An 18,871-nucleotide genomic window follows, 5' to 3' on the forward strand; every position below is an offset into this window, starting at 1 on the left:
TGGATTGAAGAACAAAAATTGATTGGTTTAATGATTGATCTGACCGGGGTCTAACCTGGTCACAATATAACTATTAATTTGTTGATTTGTTTATAATTTTTTTTATCAAAATAATATTGTTTCAATTCTTTAAAAATAATTAGATCAACCTAAATTAATCGTTTTGGCTCGTAACCAGAGACTTGCTCTTGTTGTTTTAGATCGAGTTTTAAAATTATGAAAGATGAGTTACCAAGTTATTAAGTTAATCTACTAATTATCAAATCAATTCAAATACATCATTTTTATTAAAAAAATATATATATTTAAAAATCTTCCATATCCAGTCTAAATCTAGTCGAGTTTGGACCAAGTTAATCGAGTAATTAAAAACTCAATCAAGTTAATTAGATTTGATCTATTTTATGATTTATTTTTATTCAACTTAGTGTGTTTGGAAGTATGGTTATAGTTGCTTTTCAAAGTACTTTTCACTCAGAAATGTATCAAAATAATGTTTTTTTATTTTTTAAAAATTATTTTTGACATTAGCACATTAAAATGATTTAAAAAAAACCAATAAAATATTAATTTAAAGCAAAGAAAAAAATAAAAAAATTTCAATTTCTTTTAAAAATACTTTTAAAATACAAAAACAAACTGGTTTAAAACTCAACATGATAGAACTTTAGGTCATGGTTTTCTAGGATCAACTAGCTAGACTGGCCGGGTTTAACATGGTTTTCTAGGATCAACTAGCCCTTCTGCATAAGGAACAACTTTCGAATGATTGCAAGGCCCTAGTGGAGGAGGAGGTGGATCAATGGCAGCTCTAAGTGCTGACACGAATCCTAACTTTGCCACATTTTCTTCCCATTCTGGAAACCTATCCAACCATTTTATTGCTTCACTAGCTGAAAGTTTTACAATGTCTGCCGTATTCCCTCTTCCGATTATGGCCCACCCTTCGTTCGCCGTATCTAGTAATGCTGACACCTCTTTCAAGATATGATCATCAGAATGGATTGATTGTCCCAGTTGGAGTTTTGATCTTCTGATACTCTCCAACCGAAGCCAAAAGAAATGGAGTTTTGTGAAAGAGAATAAACTTCTGTGCAGTTCTTCATCGATAATAGCTAACAGGCGTCTTACTTGTTCGCCAAGGTCTTTGCAGCCAGCATACACCATTTCAAGCTGCACTTACACGTGGCATTGAATTCCCTAATCCAGTCTAGGTTGTCACTTCCATAAATGCAAATATTTCTGCCTTCTTCTACCTGAGATCAATGCAATGTAATGAGTGCAGAAGCGATAAAAGTAATTCCTTAAGTATGCAACCATATTGAAGATGCTAGTATCATACCCAGGTGGTTAATAGAGGGTCAATTTCATCAAGCAAAAGTTTCAGGGTCCAATTCTCTTCATCCCAGAGTTCCTTTTCTGTCGAAGTTGAGAAGGGGTATGCTGTGGCACCCCAGATGAACACCATATCCATTGCATTTGATTTTCTGACCATGCCTTGTGAATCCAACACTACAACAAGAGGGACATTTTTGTAGTCCCATTCTTGTCTTATGTAGTTCACAACAGCTGAGTAGAGCACCCACGGTCGCCGGACTGAGTACCATGGCAAAGAGTTTGACAAAAAATCGAATATGTCCCTTTCAGCATCAGTCCATGTATCAGAAATTGAGATCCAAACAATTTCATAACTTCCCTCTAACTTCTTGTGGTAAGGATGATCATATGTTCTATCAAGCAGCAGAAGCAATCCCTTTTGTGGAAAGAGCTCTGCCTTAGATACCAAAAGTAAAACTACCTTGCCCTTCATTTCAGATACACCTAGCTGTAAATGAACTCAAAGAAAATCGTATCAGATGCAATGTTGTGGATAGAACGAAAATCATAGGTTTTTTTTTGAAATCCAAAGGAAGAAAAAAAAAATTATTATAGTGAATAATATTTGCAACGAGACATACAGTAAAACCTTATTCTCTTGTTGTTTTTTTTTTATGAAATTAAAAAAAAAATATTAATTAAAAATAACTTGAATCAACCCGTTAAACTTGTAATTTAAGTCATGAGACGGAGATAACCTTATAAAAAATAAACTATAAAAATTATAAAGTTCAATCTCAAATAAATTTAATATTGAAGAATAAAATTGATTTTTTTTAAAAAATAAAAATTGTAAAAACAAAAATAAAATCCAAAGAAAGAAAAAAACCAGTATTGGAGGGACTAAAATAAAATCCTTCTATGTCTTAGTTTTTTTTTGTGAATTCAAAATACAGGAAGGTCTTAACCTACACAATCCAACCCAACCCAACTCGAACCCACGTGCCTCGGGAGTACCGGTTAGAGTGAAGCCCATCCGTGTTGGCTTCCATTAATTATCATTCTGGGCCTTGGCTTGAGGGGCATTCTTGTCATGTCACGAAAAGGAAGTCACATCCACGCTATATAAATAAAACTCCTAGCACGAGCACTAGAAGAAGCATAAGAATCCCTAACGCCGCTCTCCTCTGCTCTTCCCTCCTCTCTTCTCCGTGTAGATCAACTTGTTTTAAGTCTCAATTTGTTTGTGTTTCTTGTTTTTGATTTTGCTGTTAATCGCTTTCGATAGGCGTTGCGTTCTTCAATGGCTTTTACAGTTCCGTAAGGACGTGTCAACGGAAGCGTATATTTATTGCAATCCCAAACCCTTTCATATATATGTATGTATGTATGTATGTATGTATGTATATAATACATGCTACGTTTCTTTGGAAATGCGTGTTTCATGGCTGGGTTTGCAACATTTTTAATCAATTTCCATCTTTAATGATAATTTGATGTTTATCTTGCTGTTGCTTCCTACTGGTGAACTCTCCCTTGTAATTAGTGGGAGAAATTCATGTTTCCGAAGCATAAATTAATTGATGTTATTACCAGTATTAAACAGCACGGTGCTTTGTTTCCAGCACCGTGTTACCTGTCTCCTGGTACATCCCTGCCTTTCTTTTTCGATCTGGTCTCTTGTTTTCTACTGTATTTTTTTTTTAAATTGTATGGTGATGAAATTGATCGACGCCCGCCTGTAAACAAATCTTCCTTCTGCGAAATAAACAAATGTATTCGAATAAGGAGCAGAGACAGAGAGTTCAAAGATCGAAAGATTAATTGAAGTCTTCATGAACTTTCATGGGGAATACGAGATTAAAAATGCCCCACGCAACAAGAAATCTGAATCAGTTACTGGATGTTATTAAGGGTTTGACATTTGAGTATTGATTCTAATCCCTAAAGTTTAAGGTGTTATGTTCCAACTCAAATCCCTTGTCATCGAGGCCTAAGATATGCTCTGATTTCTATGAGAGTTCCCGATGAGTGGTAAGAACATTGCTAAGCAAATGAACATGTAGAAACTAGATATGGTACTGCAAACAGCACCTTTCATTAATAATAAGCATCATATTACAATACATATAACATGTAGTAGTAGAAAAGCCTCGACATCTTCCACACCAGAGCTGATTTTGCATAATCACAGATAGTAGCGGCGCGACAGTGGCCGTGTCTGCCTTGGTTTTTATTGAAATAGATAGTGATTTAAAACGTAAATAGCATACCGTATTACTGGTAATAAAGCTCAATCGGTACAGCAACGATACATGATGAACTTCTCCATGGGACGGCCGCATTCAGCACAAACAACCCTCTCTGGGATGCTCCCTGTAGCCCCTGGCAGTATCAGACGGTTGCAGTGGAATGGGGTATGGAGTTCATGGAGGTGATCAATCAGTGCAGGCAGAAAACCCTTTTCCTGTGCAACGTCCCTCCATGTCTCAAAGTCAACAAAAGATTTCAATATGGTTTCTCCCTTTGCCTTGGCCATATCAGCTGGTCCCCTGCTGATCACAGCCCATCCTTGTTCACTTCCATCGAAGCTGAGCATTGTCATTATCTCCTGCATGATGACATCATTCTCTACAGTCCTCTTGTGTTGCACCTTGGAATGCCACATGCTCTCCAGCCTCACCCAAAAGAACCAGATCAAAGTGAGGTCTGGCAATACATGGCTAAGTTTCTCGGTCGTAATAATAGAGTTATTTTTCCTAACTTTCTCCCTGGGGTTGCTCTTCCCTACATAGAGCATTTCTAACGTTATACCGGCCCTGCTCGCAACATCTTTTGCAGTAACGGTGAATTTACGGATCCACTCAATGTCCTCCCCACCATACAAGCATATGTACTTCCCTTGATCTATCTGCAATAACAATTAATTAGTTGTGTAAAATTCATGATTAATGCGCGTATGAAATTCATATTCACCAGTTGGGAATTTGAATCCCTCTGCCGAGAAATTGCAAGTAGTAGATGATGTCGATAGAATGTTGAGATAAAGACTGCATTTTAGTTTGATTATGCATGCAAGAGAGCAAAGTCATACCCAAGACAAGATCATTGGATCAATGCTATCTGCCAATAGCTCGATTTTCCAGGTTTCTTCTTTCCAGAGTGCTTCCTCCTTTAAGCTGGTGAAAGGGAAAGCCAGGCTTCCCCAAATCCACATCATGTGGATTGCATTGGGGTTGACTACTCTCCCTTGTGGATCCAAAACCACAAGCAAGGGCCTCTTGTTGAAGTGCCACACCTCTTTGATGTACCTGATGACTGCAACATCTAGCAATGAAGGGTGATAGACAGAGTACCATGGCATAATCCTTTGAAAATCCTCAAACTGCTTATGCTTTGTTTCACTCCACTGGGATGATCTGTCCACAACTGGGAGCCATACAACCTCATACTGGCTCTCTGGTCTTCCTGGTTGCTCCCGCGCCTCACTGTACATTTGTTGCAGCATTGAAAGCTCTTCGTGGGAGATTTCGAGGTCCGAAATCAGCAGCAACACACTCCTCCTTCTCAACACATCAAGGCTTGCCTGTAATCAACAGTGGGAAATCTGTTTTATCCTTGTATATTCATATAGGAGGATCATTAACAAATATTCTAGTCAGGAAGTATGATTGATATCTGCATAACTACTATGCGGTAAGACTTCAAGCAAGACCGCATGCGGTTTTTACTCAACAATCTCTTTGGTCTCTATCATCCAGTGAATTAACTCACAGCAATATAATCTGAATAAAATGGACTGAAAGAACAGAACAATAACCGAACCCTTTTCTTGGTGGACCCATCAAAGAGTGGTAGTTGATCGTCCTTGGCATAAATCAAAGCCTTTAGAATCTTCATGTTGTCAATGTGGAAAGCTTCGAACAGGCTCACAAGTGTTTGAAATGCTTCAATATGCCTTTTCTCATCTGGGCCACAGAGAGATCACTAGTTATCACCGTCCAGCATTTATTTTGCATCAAAACATAATTTTTTTAAATGGTGAATATTATAATATACTGTTTGATATGAATTGCACTTGTTTGAGTGGGCTCGGACTCACCTATGTGCTGAAAACAAAGAGTGAGCTGCTTCATGAGATGGCTGTGAATGTTATTAACCTTGTGGGCCAAGCTTGATAGCTCCCAAGCCTCTGTTGTGGATGCTATGTACCTGTGGAGCAGATAGTGAGATGCAAAACAAAAGTTTAGCACCCTTTTCACTCTACTTTTGGCTGCTTTGCATGCATGTGAAAACCGTTCTAGTATTTTCATAGCCAGAGCCAGAGTAGACTGATCTTGTCTGTATGTTATTTTGGTGCAAAAATATTTCTGATTGATATAAGCAAGTCATTGAGAAGCAACATGTATATTGGCTGGGAATGGAGCAAATTTATCATGGAGAAGGAAACACATACTCATGACCCATGCCAATAAGGCCCATAATTTGTGATGCGCAAGCCACAACACTCCTGATGGTCCAGTAAACAGCAGTGGGGATATGCGCAGTGGCAGTTAACATTTCTGGAGTGTCAGGGGTGATGTATTGAGACGGAAGCTCCTTGAACTCAACTATGCATTTGGCCACATCCATCATGGCCTTGATAAGGCTTGTAAGTGCCTCAAACTTGGGCTTCAGATTGTCAGCTCGTTCAATTATATCCGGCAATTGCTTCAGAAGTGCAACCGCTTTAGCTAGTGGGTTTGTAAGGTAAAGCTGGGCGACAAGCCAAAACTCCCCATAGTTCACGGCAAATCCAGCTAACGCTAGCACCACCTTTTCGTCCCACGAGTAGTTTGATACCAAGTTGAATATTGCCAAAGTTGTTGCATGTGCATCTCCACCTCCAGAACACTTGCAGGACATCTGTTGGAAAAAAGCAGCGTATTCATAAGTGTCTTTAAACATCATGAACTTAATTATAAACCCACAAATCTTTTCTGTCCAAACTTACCTCGCAGGAAATCTTGTTGATATTGTAAGACAGCATCTCGATCGTTTCATGAAAGCCATTTTGAAGAGCCTTCTCTTCCAATTCATCAAGTTGTGCTTGATGAGCTCCCTAAAATATAGAAGTCACCAGTGATGATCAGAAACTTAATAATAATGCTGAATAAATTATCATACCAATATAATAAGCACATAAAAACATAGCATGCAAGAGGCAGTACTACTGTTTATGTATATACCTGCTGCTGAACAATGCTGGTCATGCCCAGGGCAGGAGTGGCACGGAGGAAAATGTCCTCAACAATATGAAGAAGAGGCTTCACTGAAAAGTCCCGGCCATCAGGAGCATGAGTGGCCTGAATTTGCTTCATCATTGCAGTGTCATCCGATGATGAAAACATACTGCGTTCACGCCTCATCTTTTGAGGTACCACCGCCATCGAGGTCAAAGAAAACTATATAGATTCAAATTCTAAGAGGGAAAGAGAGAGGAGCGAACAGCTTGTGTTGGTGCGGATTTGGTTAGCTGATCCGAGACTTGCATTTATAGGTCAAAGCTAGAATTAATACCTTGCTTCAGAGAGGGTTTAAGCTCTAAAGTGCCCCAGGGATATAATTTTGGATAAGGTACTGTTTATAATATTGTAACTGATTTTACTATCTCTTTTGCCTTTGATTTTAACTATGTTGTCGAAGATTCGAATACTATAATTGCTGATTTTACTTCTATATATTTTGTGGAACACGTTGATGCCGAGCATGTCACTGGTCCATACTTTCCAGTCAGCCCATGATCGGAATGTTGTTTCAGCGGCAACGCCCTTGCTATGCTTGTTGAGACTCAGAAGCTGAAATCCTTTCCTTTTCTTATAGAAATCATTAACGAGTTGTAACTCATCTGACATCAATGTAATTTACTCTTTTCAAGAGATCTGGAATTCAAATTTCAACGTCCTAGAATGAAACTACGTTCTCAAACAAAGAGAAAGGCAGCAGTACTCTGATCATATTATTATGATGAAAGGCAACATTCAATCCACTAGCAATTATCTGTGCTGCTGCACCCGTGTGTAAAACAGAATTTCATGTGTTATTCTGAAATGGTTGCACGTTAATTTTAACCAGACAATAAGATGAAGGAATGGAGAAAATGTTTATGAACTTTCTCTGAGAATGTTTCTTTGTCTTTTATGACGTAAAAAACCTTGCATCATTAAAGTTAAAGGTTATTAGATGCTCATTGTTTTCTCTGTTTTCCAGATCACCAGCAATAATGGCGCATCTCTTTCCTCACTTTGTCGTAGGTAGGGTTCTTGTGTTTTAACAATGTTTTATAAAAAGTTAATTTTTTATTTATTTTAATTTTAATTTTAAATTAATTTTAATATCAAAATTAAATTTTATCTCATTATATATTTTTTAAAACCCTTAAAAAATAATCATACTACAATACCGAATGAGCTCATCATCATGAATTATTAAAAGTTTATGATAAATAAATAAATAAATAAATCCATACAGTTTAATAAAACTAATTAATTAGTTTTTATAGTATAAAAAATGACTAAACAGTCCCTTAACCAATACTTACCATCCTTAATTCAATAGGATTTTCTTTTCTTCTAAGAAATTCCTTCTTTTCTGATTAGATCTCTTCATCTTACATTCTATTTTAATTTCTATTTTCTTTTTATTTCTCAAAAAAAAAAAACCGAAACAAATATAAAATTGAAGAAAGGAACATCCAAACCAAGCCACCTTTCTAAATTTATGAGGATTCATTAATTAATTTTGTCAAACTGTAAGCAATAATTTATAGCTTAGTCACCACGTACGAGCCATCCAGATTCTGAACTCCAAGCCAAGCCACCTTTCTCCCCATTTCTTTACATTTTAAAAGGGTATTTCCTATTTGCTCATCCTGCATGAGTCAAGTTATTAAAATTCTCCTCTATCCTCTGTAGCACTCCGCCGATATGACCAGTGACCACCGTCAGGTTGGGAATGCCGCCGCCGCTAGCTTCTGTCTTATACAAGGTCCAACGCCATTAGAATCCGATGTATAGAAGAAAACAAACTCGTAACTAAAATACTAAAGTTTTTATTTTCTTTTTAATTGGCTCTCGTTTACACTTCAAACAAATATGAAAAACCACTCCTGCCTTTTTCTTTTTCCTTTTTCCTTTTTCCTTTTTACTTAATTACTCTTTTTTTCCCCCTAATTTTCTTATGAATCAAAATTCAAAACGCCAAATTATATTCCAACCTATTTATTTATTCAAATTAAAAGTATAATTGCGACCGTTTTTTAAAGTGTTTTTCACTCGGAAATATATTAAAATAATATATTTTTTATTTTTTAAAAATTATTTTTAATATTAGCACAATAAAATGATATGAAAACACAAAAAATATTAATTTGAAGTAAAGAAAAAAATAAAAAAATTTTAATTTTTTTTAAAATAATTTTAAAATACAAAAATAAATATTTATATATTAATGGTCGTGTGCGTTGCGGGGTTGTTTCAATATATATAACTAAGCTAATTAATGATCATTAATTAAGTGTGATTGAAATATAACATTATCTCAAACTAAATATCATAAAGAAATTATAAAAAAACCCACAAGGAATAGCTAATTAAGGACCATTAATTAAACTGTGCGAGTCTATTTGTTGATTCTTCATTTGAGTATAATCTAATGAAATAATTAATTAGTAAAATACTAATGCTATTTGTTAATTATTTTCAATACAAGAAAGCCACAAGATACGGTAAGATCAATCATGAGATATAAAAATTAGTTTTATTTATACTAACTGTGACCTTAATTGTCAGGGAACCCATTCATATCCCTTGAATTTGATTAAAGATTAACCAAATATTCATTAATTTCATGTAGAAAAATGAATAATTCCATTTAGTTAGTTCTATATTCTCTATACTTTATTATATATACTCATTTAAATATACTTAGTATAATTATATAAGAATTCTAATAATTTAAAGAGATCTTTTTATTTAAGATATCTTTCTAAAAATATGATTACATAAAGATACTTAGAAGTTTTGAGCAAATGCCAAACGTGAATACCCCCGAAGCCACGGGCAAAACACCTGGTAGAGAGACCCAATCTTGAGTGAAATAAATACCGTGGCTTCAATCTTTTTCAATAAAATCATCACCGAGTAAATCAACAAAACCCAAAGTTATGTCTCTTTCCCCTTTAAGTTTACCTACTACGGTACCGGAGTGAATATGATCTCCACCAGACATACGCAATGTCTTAGCTAGTACACGAAAGTGTATACCATTAACGAGCTCTCTTTTTTAATCTCAAACTAAAGTATGAAAATATAATTAATGAAAATACATAGGTTGTTTGGCTCCATGGTTGGACTAGAGTTTTTAAAAATTTGAATTTTTTTAATATGTATTTATTATCAAAATAATATCAAAAATAAATTTTAAAAAATAAAAAAATATTATTTTGATGTATATATAAATAAAACACACTTTAAAGAATAACATTTATCGGTATCCCAAGCATCCAATGTAAAATAGAGTACAACTTACCTTAAAAAGCAATAAAACCACAAAAATACCATCCAAGAAGAGTGAGTGAAGGAATAGAAAAAGAAGGTCGTCTTTTAGTGCAAGTTTGGAACAAATGTCAAATATATACCATAAAACTATCCAAACACCCTTGTTTAGATTTATTCCAGCAGAGTGACCCAATCATCATTGGAGCCTGTAGAAAGAACATCAAATCAGTACCCCAAATGATTTTTGATCCTGTCGAGCTTGAAATAAATAATAGCCCAAACTTTATGAAATTCCAAAAGAATGACAATATGGGGACCAAAATCATCAAAGCATAAGGTGGAAAAGGAAAAGGATAAGGAACAACCTAATATTCTCTAGACTTGAAGGCCAAGGAATGTGGGAATAAGGCAGGCGTTCGACACCTTTACCCCCGGGAGTTTGGAGGGTGGTCCTAACTTGAGACCGGATTAATCTGGATTGAAGAAAAAAATTTGATTGACTTGATGATTGATTTGACCGAGTCTAACCCGGTTATAATATGATAATTATTTTATTGATTTGTTTTTAATTTTTTTATGAAAATAATATTATTTTAATTTTTTTAAAATAAATTAGGTGAACTTAGATTAATAATTCTGACTCGTAATATAGACTTGCTTTTATTATTTTAGGTTGAGTTTTAAAACTGTAGTGAATGAGATACTAAGTTATTGAGTTAATAATCTATTAGGGTTATCATATCAATTTAAATAAATTATTTTTATTAAAATAATATATTTTTTTAAAAAAATCTTTTAAACCCAGTCTAAATCTAGTTGAGTTTGGACCAAGGTAGTCGGGAAATTAAAAACTTAATTGAATTAATTAGATTTTACCCGGTTAATGACTTTTTCAGTTAAACTTAAAACTTGACCCTCATAGAACTTTGGGTCATGGTTTTTTAGGATCAACCAGCCCAGTTTAACACCATGAAATAATTAACTATGCTAGTACGGGAAAGCTAATAAGAAACCACAGATTAACTGCTATTTGCTTCTAGCAAGTTTGGTTTTATTTTATTTGTGATGGGAGATTCTAGTTTCTTTCTTTGCTGTCCTCTTTCTACTTATTTTACCAATGGGCCTATATCCAGAGGATCAAAAGCTGCACCTTGTAGAAGGCCGCCTTTTCTACCTTATTTTTCTGCTCTTTATCTTTATACAGATCGCCGAGAATTAACAGAACAAGCAAGGATATAGTTACTGTATTGTTTACTAAGAACATGATCAAGTGTACTGTAAAATTAAGTTGCTTCAATCTGTAATTAGATGATCATAATAAATTGTCAGGCATTCTGTTTAACAGCGATAATCAAATAAATAGCTTGATGTTTGTTTGCTCAGTACATATCGATATTTCACTCATAAACAACGTTCTTCTTCATGGGATGCTTACACTTCTCACACAGTACAGTTTCTTCTGTTAGCCCTTCTGCATAAGGAACAACTTTCGAATGATTGCAAGGCCCTAGTGGAGGAGGAGGTGGATCAATGGCAGCTCTAAGTGCTGACACGAATCCTAACTTTGCCACATTTTCTTCCCATTCTGGAAACCTATCCAACCATTTTATTGCTTCACTAGCTGAAAGTTTTACAATGTCTGCCGTATTCCCTCTTCCGATTATGGCCCACCCTTCGTTCGCCGTATCTAGTAATGCTGACACCTCTTTCAAGATATGATCATCAGAATGGATTGATTGTCCCAGTTGGAGTTTTGATCTTCTGATACTCTCCAACCGAAGCCAAAAGAAATGGAGTTTTGTGAAAGAGAATAAACTTCTGTGCAGTTCTTCATCGATAATAGCTAACAGGCGTCTTACTTGTTCGCCAAGGTCCTTACAGCCAACATACACCATTTCAAGCTGCACACCAGCATTTCTGATCACCTTACACGTGGCATTGAATTCCCTAATCCAGTCTAGGTTGTCACTTCCATAAATGCAAATATTTCTGCCTTCTTCTACCTGAGATCAATGCAATGTAATGAGTGCAAAAGCGATAAAAGTAATTCCTTAAGTATGCAACCATATTGAAGATGCTAGTATCATACCCAGGTGGTTAATAGAGGGTCAATTTCATCAAGCAAAAGTTTCAGGGTCCAATTCTCTTCGTCCCAGAGTTCCTTTTCTTTCAAAGTTGAGAAGGGGTATGCTGTGGCACCCCAGATGAACACCATATCCATTGCATTTGATTTTCTGACCATACCTTTTGAATCCAACACTACAATAAGAGGGACATTTTTGTAGTCCCATTCTTGTTTTATGTAGTTCACAACAGCTGAGTAGAGCACCCACGGTCGCCGGACTGAGTACCATGGCAAAGAGTTTGACAAAAAATCGAATGTGTCCCTTTCAGCATCAGTCCATGTATCAGAAATTGAGATCCAAACAATTTCATAACTTCCCTCTAACTTCTTGTGGTAAGGATGATCATATGTTCTATCAAGCAGCAGAAGCAATCCCTCTTGTGGAAGGAGTTCTGCCTTTGATACCAAAAGTAAAACTACCTTGCCCTTCATTTCAGATACACCTAGCTGTAAATGAACTCAAAGAAAATCGTATCAGATGCAATGTTGTGGATAGAACGAAAATCAAATCCTGAACTTTTTACCTTTTTTTCTTCTTCACATTTTTAGAACCAGAAAGCATTTAGACTACATGAATCAAGTGTCGTTAAGCATCATGGCTTGCTCACTCTCTCTTTCTCTCTGTTTTTCCCCTTCTTGCGTGGATGTTGGGTTGCCAGACGAAGAAGACACTATTAGTAAAAACAGTAATTACCTTGTCTTGTGTGGAGGAATTCTTGAGTGGTAACTCATCCTTTGCAGCCAATAATATTCCTAGGACATCTTGGTTATCAGGATGGACCTCCTGGAAAACTTTTAATAGCTTCTGATGCATCTTTTCCTCTGCAAGTTGTGCAAAAAGATGAGGTGTCAAAATAATTCATAATGGATTTCACATTCACTCGGAAATAGGTTTCCAAATCTTTCCCGAGAAAGAAATCAGGTACCCATTTGTTGATGACACAAATCCACCTGCGGCCTGAGGTGACTGCATATGCTGCTCAACTTATAAGCCAGGCTCGAGAGCTCCCATGCTGCAATCAATGTTGAATTTGACCACCTGAAAAGAAAAGCTGTATGTTATTAATGCTATAATAGTAGAAACTCTGTAAATGATCTCTATCTTTTCATATATGAACAGAATTTAATTTACACCAGTTTTATCCTAAATTGTACAGAAAGAAATGCAATTGGGACTGGACAATAGATTGAATCCATTTTAACATTGACATAACGATACATATCAATGCTTATTATTAATTATAAATAAAATAAAATGGTACATATTAAATCCAGACTAAAAGGGAAGGAACATGCACTTGCTCAGGCTTCATGGCTTTCAAGTCTCTGATTTGAGAAGTGCATGCCACTGTGCTTCTTGTGACCCAGTAAGCAGCTACATAGATGCAAGACTTTGCAATGACCATTGTTTCATCATCCAGCTGTGCATATCTAAAGGGAAGCCCTTCAAACTTTATTATGCACTTGGTAACATCAATCATTGTCCTGACTAAGAAGCTCAAGGCCTTAAATTGGGGCTTCAATGGCCATAAGTTGAGAGGTAGGTGCTTCAGCTTGGCGACTGATACTGCCAAGGGGTTATAAGGGTATTCCTGCATTATGATGCAAAATTCACCGTAGGTTGTTGCAAAGGCCGCAAGTGTTAATACCGCCTTGACATCCCATCTATAATTTCCAAGCACATCAAACAAGATCATCGTTCTCGTGTGCAGGTTTTCCTTGCCAGAATGTTTGCGAAGCATCTTCAATAACGAATAGGAAAAAAAGGAAGTGTCAAAATGTCGGTTTACTTGCATGTTTGAAGGAAAGAAAATTGGTGTGGGGAAATAATTACCTCAATCTTAATTCTGTCGATGATCTGTGCCAGTGTTTCTTGTGATCCAACCACTTCAATGTCGCTTACATCATCCTTTGCAATTGCATCAATATGAAAACCACAGACCTGAAAGTGGAACTTAATTTGAATTAATGTTCAAAATGCCGGTTAACTCTGCTAATTGTATACATGTCGGTGACAGTAGCGTTGCTGTGGGGAGAAAATCTGAACGCCACAAGTGAAATCCAACAAAAATCAAATCTTTCATGCGATAAAGTTGAATGCTAGATGTTGATTATGATAAATAAACTGTTGAAACACAATCTTTCATGATGAGTCTTCTACTGCCATGCATAATGGTGAATATGCTGCACTCAGAAATAAGATGTCAATTTCCTAGTGCTCATTCTGTCAGGCACCTTTGAATCACTTTCCATGGAGATAACCAAAACCTGCCCCCAAGAAAACAAGAAAAACTTTCTTTTCGTTTTCGTTTTCTTTTTTGTTTGTTTGAGAAAATATATGATATGTCTTCATCCAAATATTGCCTCATAGATCTCTGAAAATCAATTGTACTAGTTTCTAAACCATAGTAGGGTGAAAATGAAAGGAAAAAAACCGCTTAAAAGTGTAGTACTTGGGATGCAGCAGCATAACACAGGACATTCTCCATTGCACGAAGCAGTAGCTCGGAATCTAGGCGACGACCATCAGGATCATGTGTCAACAGGAGTTTCTTTATCAGAATATCATCTTCTGAAGGCATCGAAGAATGCTGGGAAGAACAGTCATTACCAAACAAGTTCATGGCCTAAGTGATTGTGACTTGAAGGCTAAGTGTTCGTAGGTTAAGACATGCAACATGTGGTTGCATGATCTTATAATTATTGAACAATTAGGTGACAAATACGGGTTCACGTTGAGTAAACGAGCACAATTTGCATAATTAGGCCATATCCGAAAGAAGGATCAGGCTACAGCTAATCTCTTGTTTAAAGATTTCCTTGGAGACCACTAAAGGAGCATTTCTTGCTTAAAGATTTCTTCACTGTTTGCAGGAATCAAGTTCAGGACCTTCCTTTTTCACTTTTTCCATTGTTTACTTACAAGGGACAAAAGCATGCAATACTAGAACAAGTACGCACAAATTCTTTAATAATACGTATAAATTTAGCTAATCTCTTTACTTTCAAGGTTTTTCCTGCACACACACACACAAAACAAAGCTTCACTGACAAAAAGTATTCGACAAAAAAGATGAATTATAAAAGCATGTGCTATAACTTCAAATATTCTTTAATTGTTTCTTTAATGATCGATACATTAGAGAATCAGTTTGACTGCATACTGCATGTCTTGGCTTTCATTGACAAAGGGAAAAATAGCAACAAAAGAAAAAGATAAAAGGAATTGTGCTTCATCTTTATTTGCTTCTTATTCCAAGGGATGGAAAAAAAGGGTTCGGGGAAGAAAATAAAAGTAACGGCATGCAAAACTACACGGTGGTTTGATGCAATCACACAGTCAGTCTCAGAGGAATATGGCTATCAACGATGGACTTCTGATTACAGAACACATAATGTCGATCGGTAGTCATTTGGCTGCCATAACTTGAAAAAGATGCAAGGAAAAAAGAAGAAGGAACTATGCATGCATGGGAAACAGAGTTAACTATAGTTTAGTCCTTATGGCTTCAAAAACTTTATATTTAATCCCCATATGGTTTTGATTTGTTTGCATGTTAGTCCTTTTTATCAATTTTATGTTACTTTTCAATTTATTGTCTGAAAAGTATAGTAATAATGCCACGGAATTACCTCAAAACCCTGCTTTAATTTCTTTATCCATAATGCAAGATAATGAATTCTTTATTTGGATTTTGTTATAAATTAAAAATTAAAAATCTCCAGTCAAATGTTGATCTTCTAAAACTAAAATTCTTCATTTTCTATAATATATTAGCAAAATGGGGCATGAAAGAGCAATATCTTATAAATTTCAAGTGTTCTGTAGACTCTAGTTTAGTTTATACCTCACTCCTCATGCGGTGGTCCCGAAGCAAGGATCGAATTAGGGACAGAGGCTGCAGATTAATTTGCTGGGAGACTAAGTTAATTAGAAACAATGAAACCGCAATAATTTTTTTTTCTTGGAGGAGCGAAATTAGAAAATTGTAATGATCAATATGAAAAATATATTGTAAAGACTGGAATTTTGGGAGGGCCATGACTCCTTCGATACCTCGAAAGGGTAAGGAGATGTAACAAATAATCTGACAGAGATAAGTGATTCACTGTAGCTCCTCTTATATTTTTTTTATTTACTATTACAGTTTGATTACTTTTTTGTTCTTCACATGATAGGGCCACGACTCCTTCGATTCCTCAAAGGAGAAGAAGATATAACAAATACAAGATGACATGCCCGCGCGTTGTCGCAGGCTTATAAAACAAATACATTTGATAGTGTTATAATTGTGAATCAGTGCTAGATAAGTAATAGAAATTAAAGGTATGATGAAGCAAATATTTCATGACTGAACAAAATGATTTGTAGCAATCTACAGTGTTTTGTAAGAAAAGATACAGTGTTTTCGCCACATGATTTAGCTTTTCAATTAATAAAAAATAAAATAAAATACAAAGCTAAATTCTCTACCAACTTAATATATATAAAAAAAACAACAAAGATAATTTTGGAAGGAAAAAAACCCATGAGAAAAAACGTTGTAGCAATTGACAATGTTTTGTAAGGAAAACTATAGCAATTTCCCAATAAAATAAAATAAAAAACCATTTAAAGAAATATTGTAGCAATCCATAGTGTTTTGTGAGAAAAATTACAACGGTTTCCTCATATGATTTAGCTTTATTGTAATTATAATTCTTAACCAACTCAATATTAAAAAAAAAAAGCGACAAAGAGAATTTTGGAAAAAATCAAATGGAAAAACACTGCAACAATTCACAGTGTTTTAAAGAAAAACAAATTACAAAGCTAAATTTTTAATCAACTCAGTATCAAAAAAAAAAAAATCGACAGAGACAATTTTAGAAAAAAAAAAAAAACAAACACCAAAAAAAGGAAAAAAAATCATGTTGGAAACACTGTAGCAATTCACAGTGTTTTGTGATGAAAGCTACAGTGCTTCCCTACATGATTTAATCTTATTTGTAATGACTTGTAATTGTAATTTACAAATAATTCAATATTAAAAAAATCATATTGAAAAAGATAATTTGAAAAAAATTATAACAAAAAAAACCCATGCGGAGAGACACTGTAGTAATACACAATGTTTTATGAGCAAAGCTACAATGCTTTCCCCCACATGATTAAGCTTTATTACAAAGTTAAATTCTAACAAACTCAATATTAAAAAAAAATCGACGAAGATAATTTTAGAAAAAAATATCACAAAAAAAAAATACAAAAGAAACCGGGAAAAAAATCATGTGAGGAAAAACTGTATCAATCTATAGTGTTTTGTGAGGAAAAACTTGTATTTACTTGTAATTACCTTTGTGAGGAAAAACTCTAAAACTTGTAGATGATATGTCCGCGCGATGCAGCAGGCTTATAAAACAAATGCATTTAATAGTGTTATAATTGTGAACCAGCGCTAGATAAGTAATAGAAACTAAATGTATGATGGAGCCAACATTTTATGATGAAAAAAAAAGTTGTGTTGGTGATCAAAACTTAGAGACTGAACAAAATGATTTGCAACAATCCACAGTTTTTTGGGAGGAAAGATACAGTGCTTTCACCACATGATTTATCTTCTCTGTTAATAAAAAGCAAGAGGAAAGATACAGTATTTTCATCACATGATTTAGCTTTTATATTAATAAAAAGCAAAAAAAACTACAAAGCTAAATTCTCTACCAACTTAACATTAAAAAAAAACAAACAAAGATAATCTTGGAAGGAAAAAAAAAACCCATGAGGAAAAACATTGTATCAATTAACAATGTTTTGTGAGGAAAACTATAGTGTTTTACCCAATAAAAAAAATAAAAAACCATTTAGAGAAAGACTGTAGCAATCCATAGTATTTTATGAGAAAAACTACAACGCTTTCCTCATATGATTTAGCTTTATTGTAATTATAATTTTTAACCAACTTAATATTTAAAAAAAATGGACAGATAATTTTAGAAAAAATCATAAAAAAATTATATGGGAAAATATTGCAACAATTCACAGTTGGTAGAGAATTTAGATTTGCAGCAATCAATAATTTTTTAAGGAAAAAAAAATACAAAACTAAATTTTCAATCAACTCAATATTAAAAAAAAATTGACAAATATAATTTTGAAAAATTAAAAAATAAAATAGAAAAACTATGTGGGAAAACAATGCAGCAATCCACAGTATTTTAAAGGAAAAAAACTACAAAGTGAAATTTTTAATCAGCTTAATATTTAAAAAGTAAAATCAGCAAAAATAATTTTGAAAAAGAAAAAGAAAAAATAAATGCCAAAAAAAAGGAAAGTTGAAAAAAAAAAGTAATTTTGGAAAAAAAAGAAAAAAAGCGAAAAAAATAAAAAAAGTGAAAAAAAGAAGAGGAATGCACTGTGTTTCCCCGCATTGTTTAGTTGTGGCATGCGTGCTGTTGCGGGCTTATAGAAACAATATTTATGATGGTATTATAATTGTGAATTAATGTTAGATAAACTAATATTTTATGAGGGGAAAAAACTATGTCAGTGATTAAGAACCTAGAGATTTGATAGAATAAATTGTGTGAAAAATATTGATATTGTAGAGATATTGAAAGATCAAAGACTTACATGATTGGAGGTGGTTGCAGAAGACTGATTGTGTCATTGATTATATTTCAAAAGCAAAACAACATATAAAATATTATATCTATTTAAAAAACATTAGGAAAAAGATGTAATAACTAATTATAAACAAAACGATGTCACAACAACATTAAAGAGTTGCATTGCTGTTTAACAGAGTTAAATGTTGTTGCATTAGTTCGTAGTGGCATGCAAAATTAATAGGAAAATAGCATGTGAAGTTGCTTCATAAACAAAAATACTGTGCGTCACCTTATTGATGGA

General features: G+C 34.5%; 3 protein-coding genes and 1 non-coding gene across 4 annotated transcripts; 1 reads left to right on the forward strand and 3 right to left on the reverse strand.

Moving 5' to 3' along the window:
• Positions 1-711: 711 nt before the first annotated feature.
• LOC133697300 (protein SIEVE ELEMENT OCCLUSION C-like) lies at positions 712-2,353 on the reverse strand. The gene is made up of 4 exons (XM_062119777.1): positions 2,300-2,353; positions 1,343-1,825; positions 1,132-1,256; positions 712-1,033 (listed from the first exon to the last, which is right to left on the reverse strand). Exons 1-4 carry the CDS (start codon positions 2,351-2,353, stop codon positions 712-714), a joined length of 984 nt encoding a protein of 327 aa, XP_061975761.1.
• A 474-nt stretch (positions 2,354-2,827) lies between these two features.
• LOC133698088 (small nucleolar RNA snoR137) lies at positions 2,828-2,971 on the forward strand. The gene has a single exon (XR_009843012.1). It is a non-coding gene; the product is annotated as a small nucleolar RNA snoR137 (small nucleolar RNA).
• Positions 2,972-3,378: 407 nt separating this feature from the next.
• Positions 3,379-6,873, reverse strand: LOC133697234 (protein SIEVE ELEMENT OCCLUSION B-like). Its single transcript, XM_062119675.1, has 7 exons — positions 6,546-6,873; positions 6,311-6,418; positions 5,774-6,222; positions 5,420-5,529; positions 5,143-5,285; positions 4,412-4,903; positions 3,379-4,228 (listed from the first exon to the last, which is right to left on the reverse strand). The coding sequence occupies exons 1-7, from the start codon at positions 6,744-6,746 to the stop codon at positions 3,611-3,613; spliced, it is 2,121 nt and encodes a 706-aa protein (XP_061975659.1). The 5' UTR covers positions 6,747-6,873; the 3' UTR covers positions 3,379-3,610.
• A 4,254-nt stretch (positions 6,874-11,127) lies between these two features.
• On the reverse strand, positions 11,128-14,798 carry LOC133697070 (protein SIEVE ELEMENT OCCLUSION C-like). Its single transcript, XM_062119412.1, has 7 exons — positions 14,433-14,798; positions 13,814-13,921; positions 13,276-13,721; positions 12,906-13,018; positions 12,674-12,801; positions 11,944-12,426; positions 11,128-11,857 (listed from the first exon to the last, which is right to left on the reverse strand). The coding sequence occupies exons 1-7, from the start codon at positions 14,601-14,603 to the stop codon at positions 11,252-11,254; spliced, it is 2,055 nt and encodes a 684-aa protein (XP_061975396.1). The 5' UTR covers positions 14,604-14,798; the 3' UTR covers positions 11,128-11,251.
• Between the last annotated feature and the right edge of the window lie 4,073 nt (positions 14,799-18,871).

Source organism: Populus nigra, chromosome 6, assembly GCF_951802175.1.
Source record: "Populus nigra chromosome 6, ddPopNigr1.1, whole genome shotgun sequence".
NCBI lineage: Eukaryota > Viridiplantae > Streptophyta > Magnoliopsida > Malpighiales > Salicaceae > Populus > Populus nigra.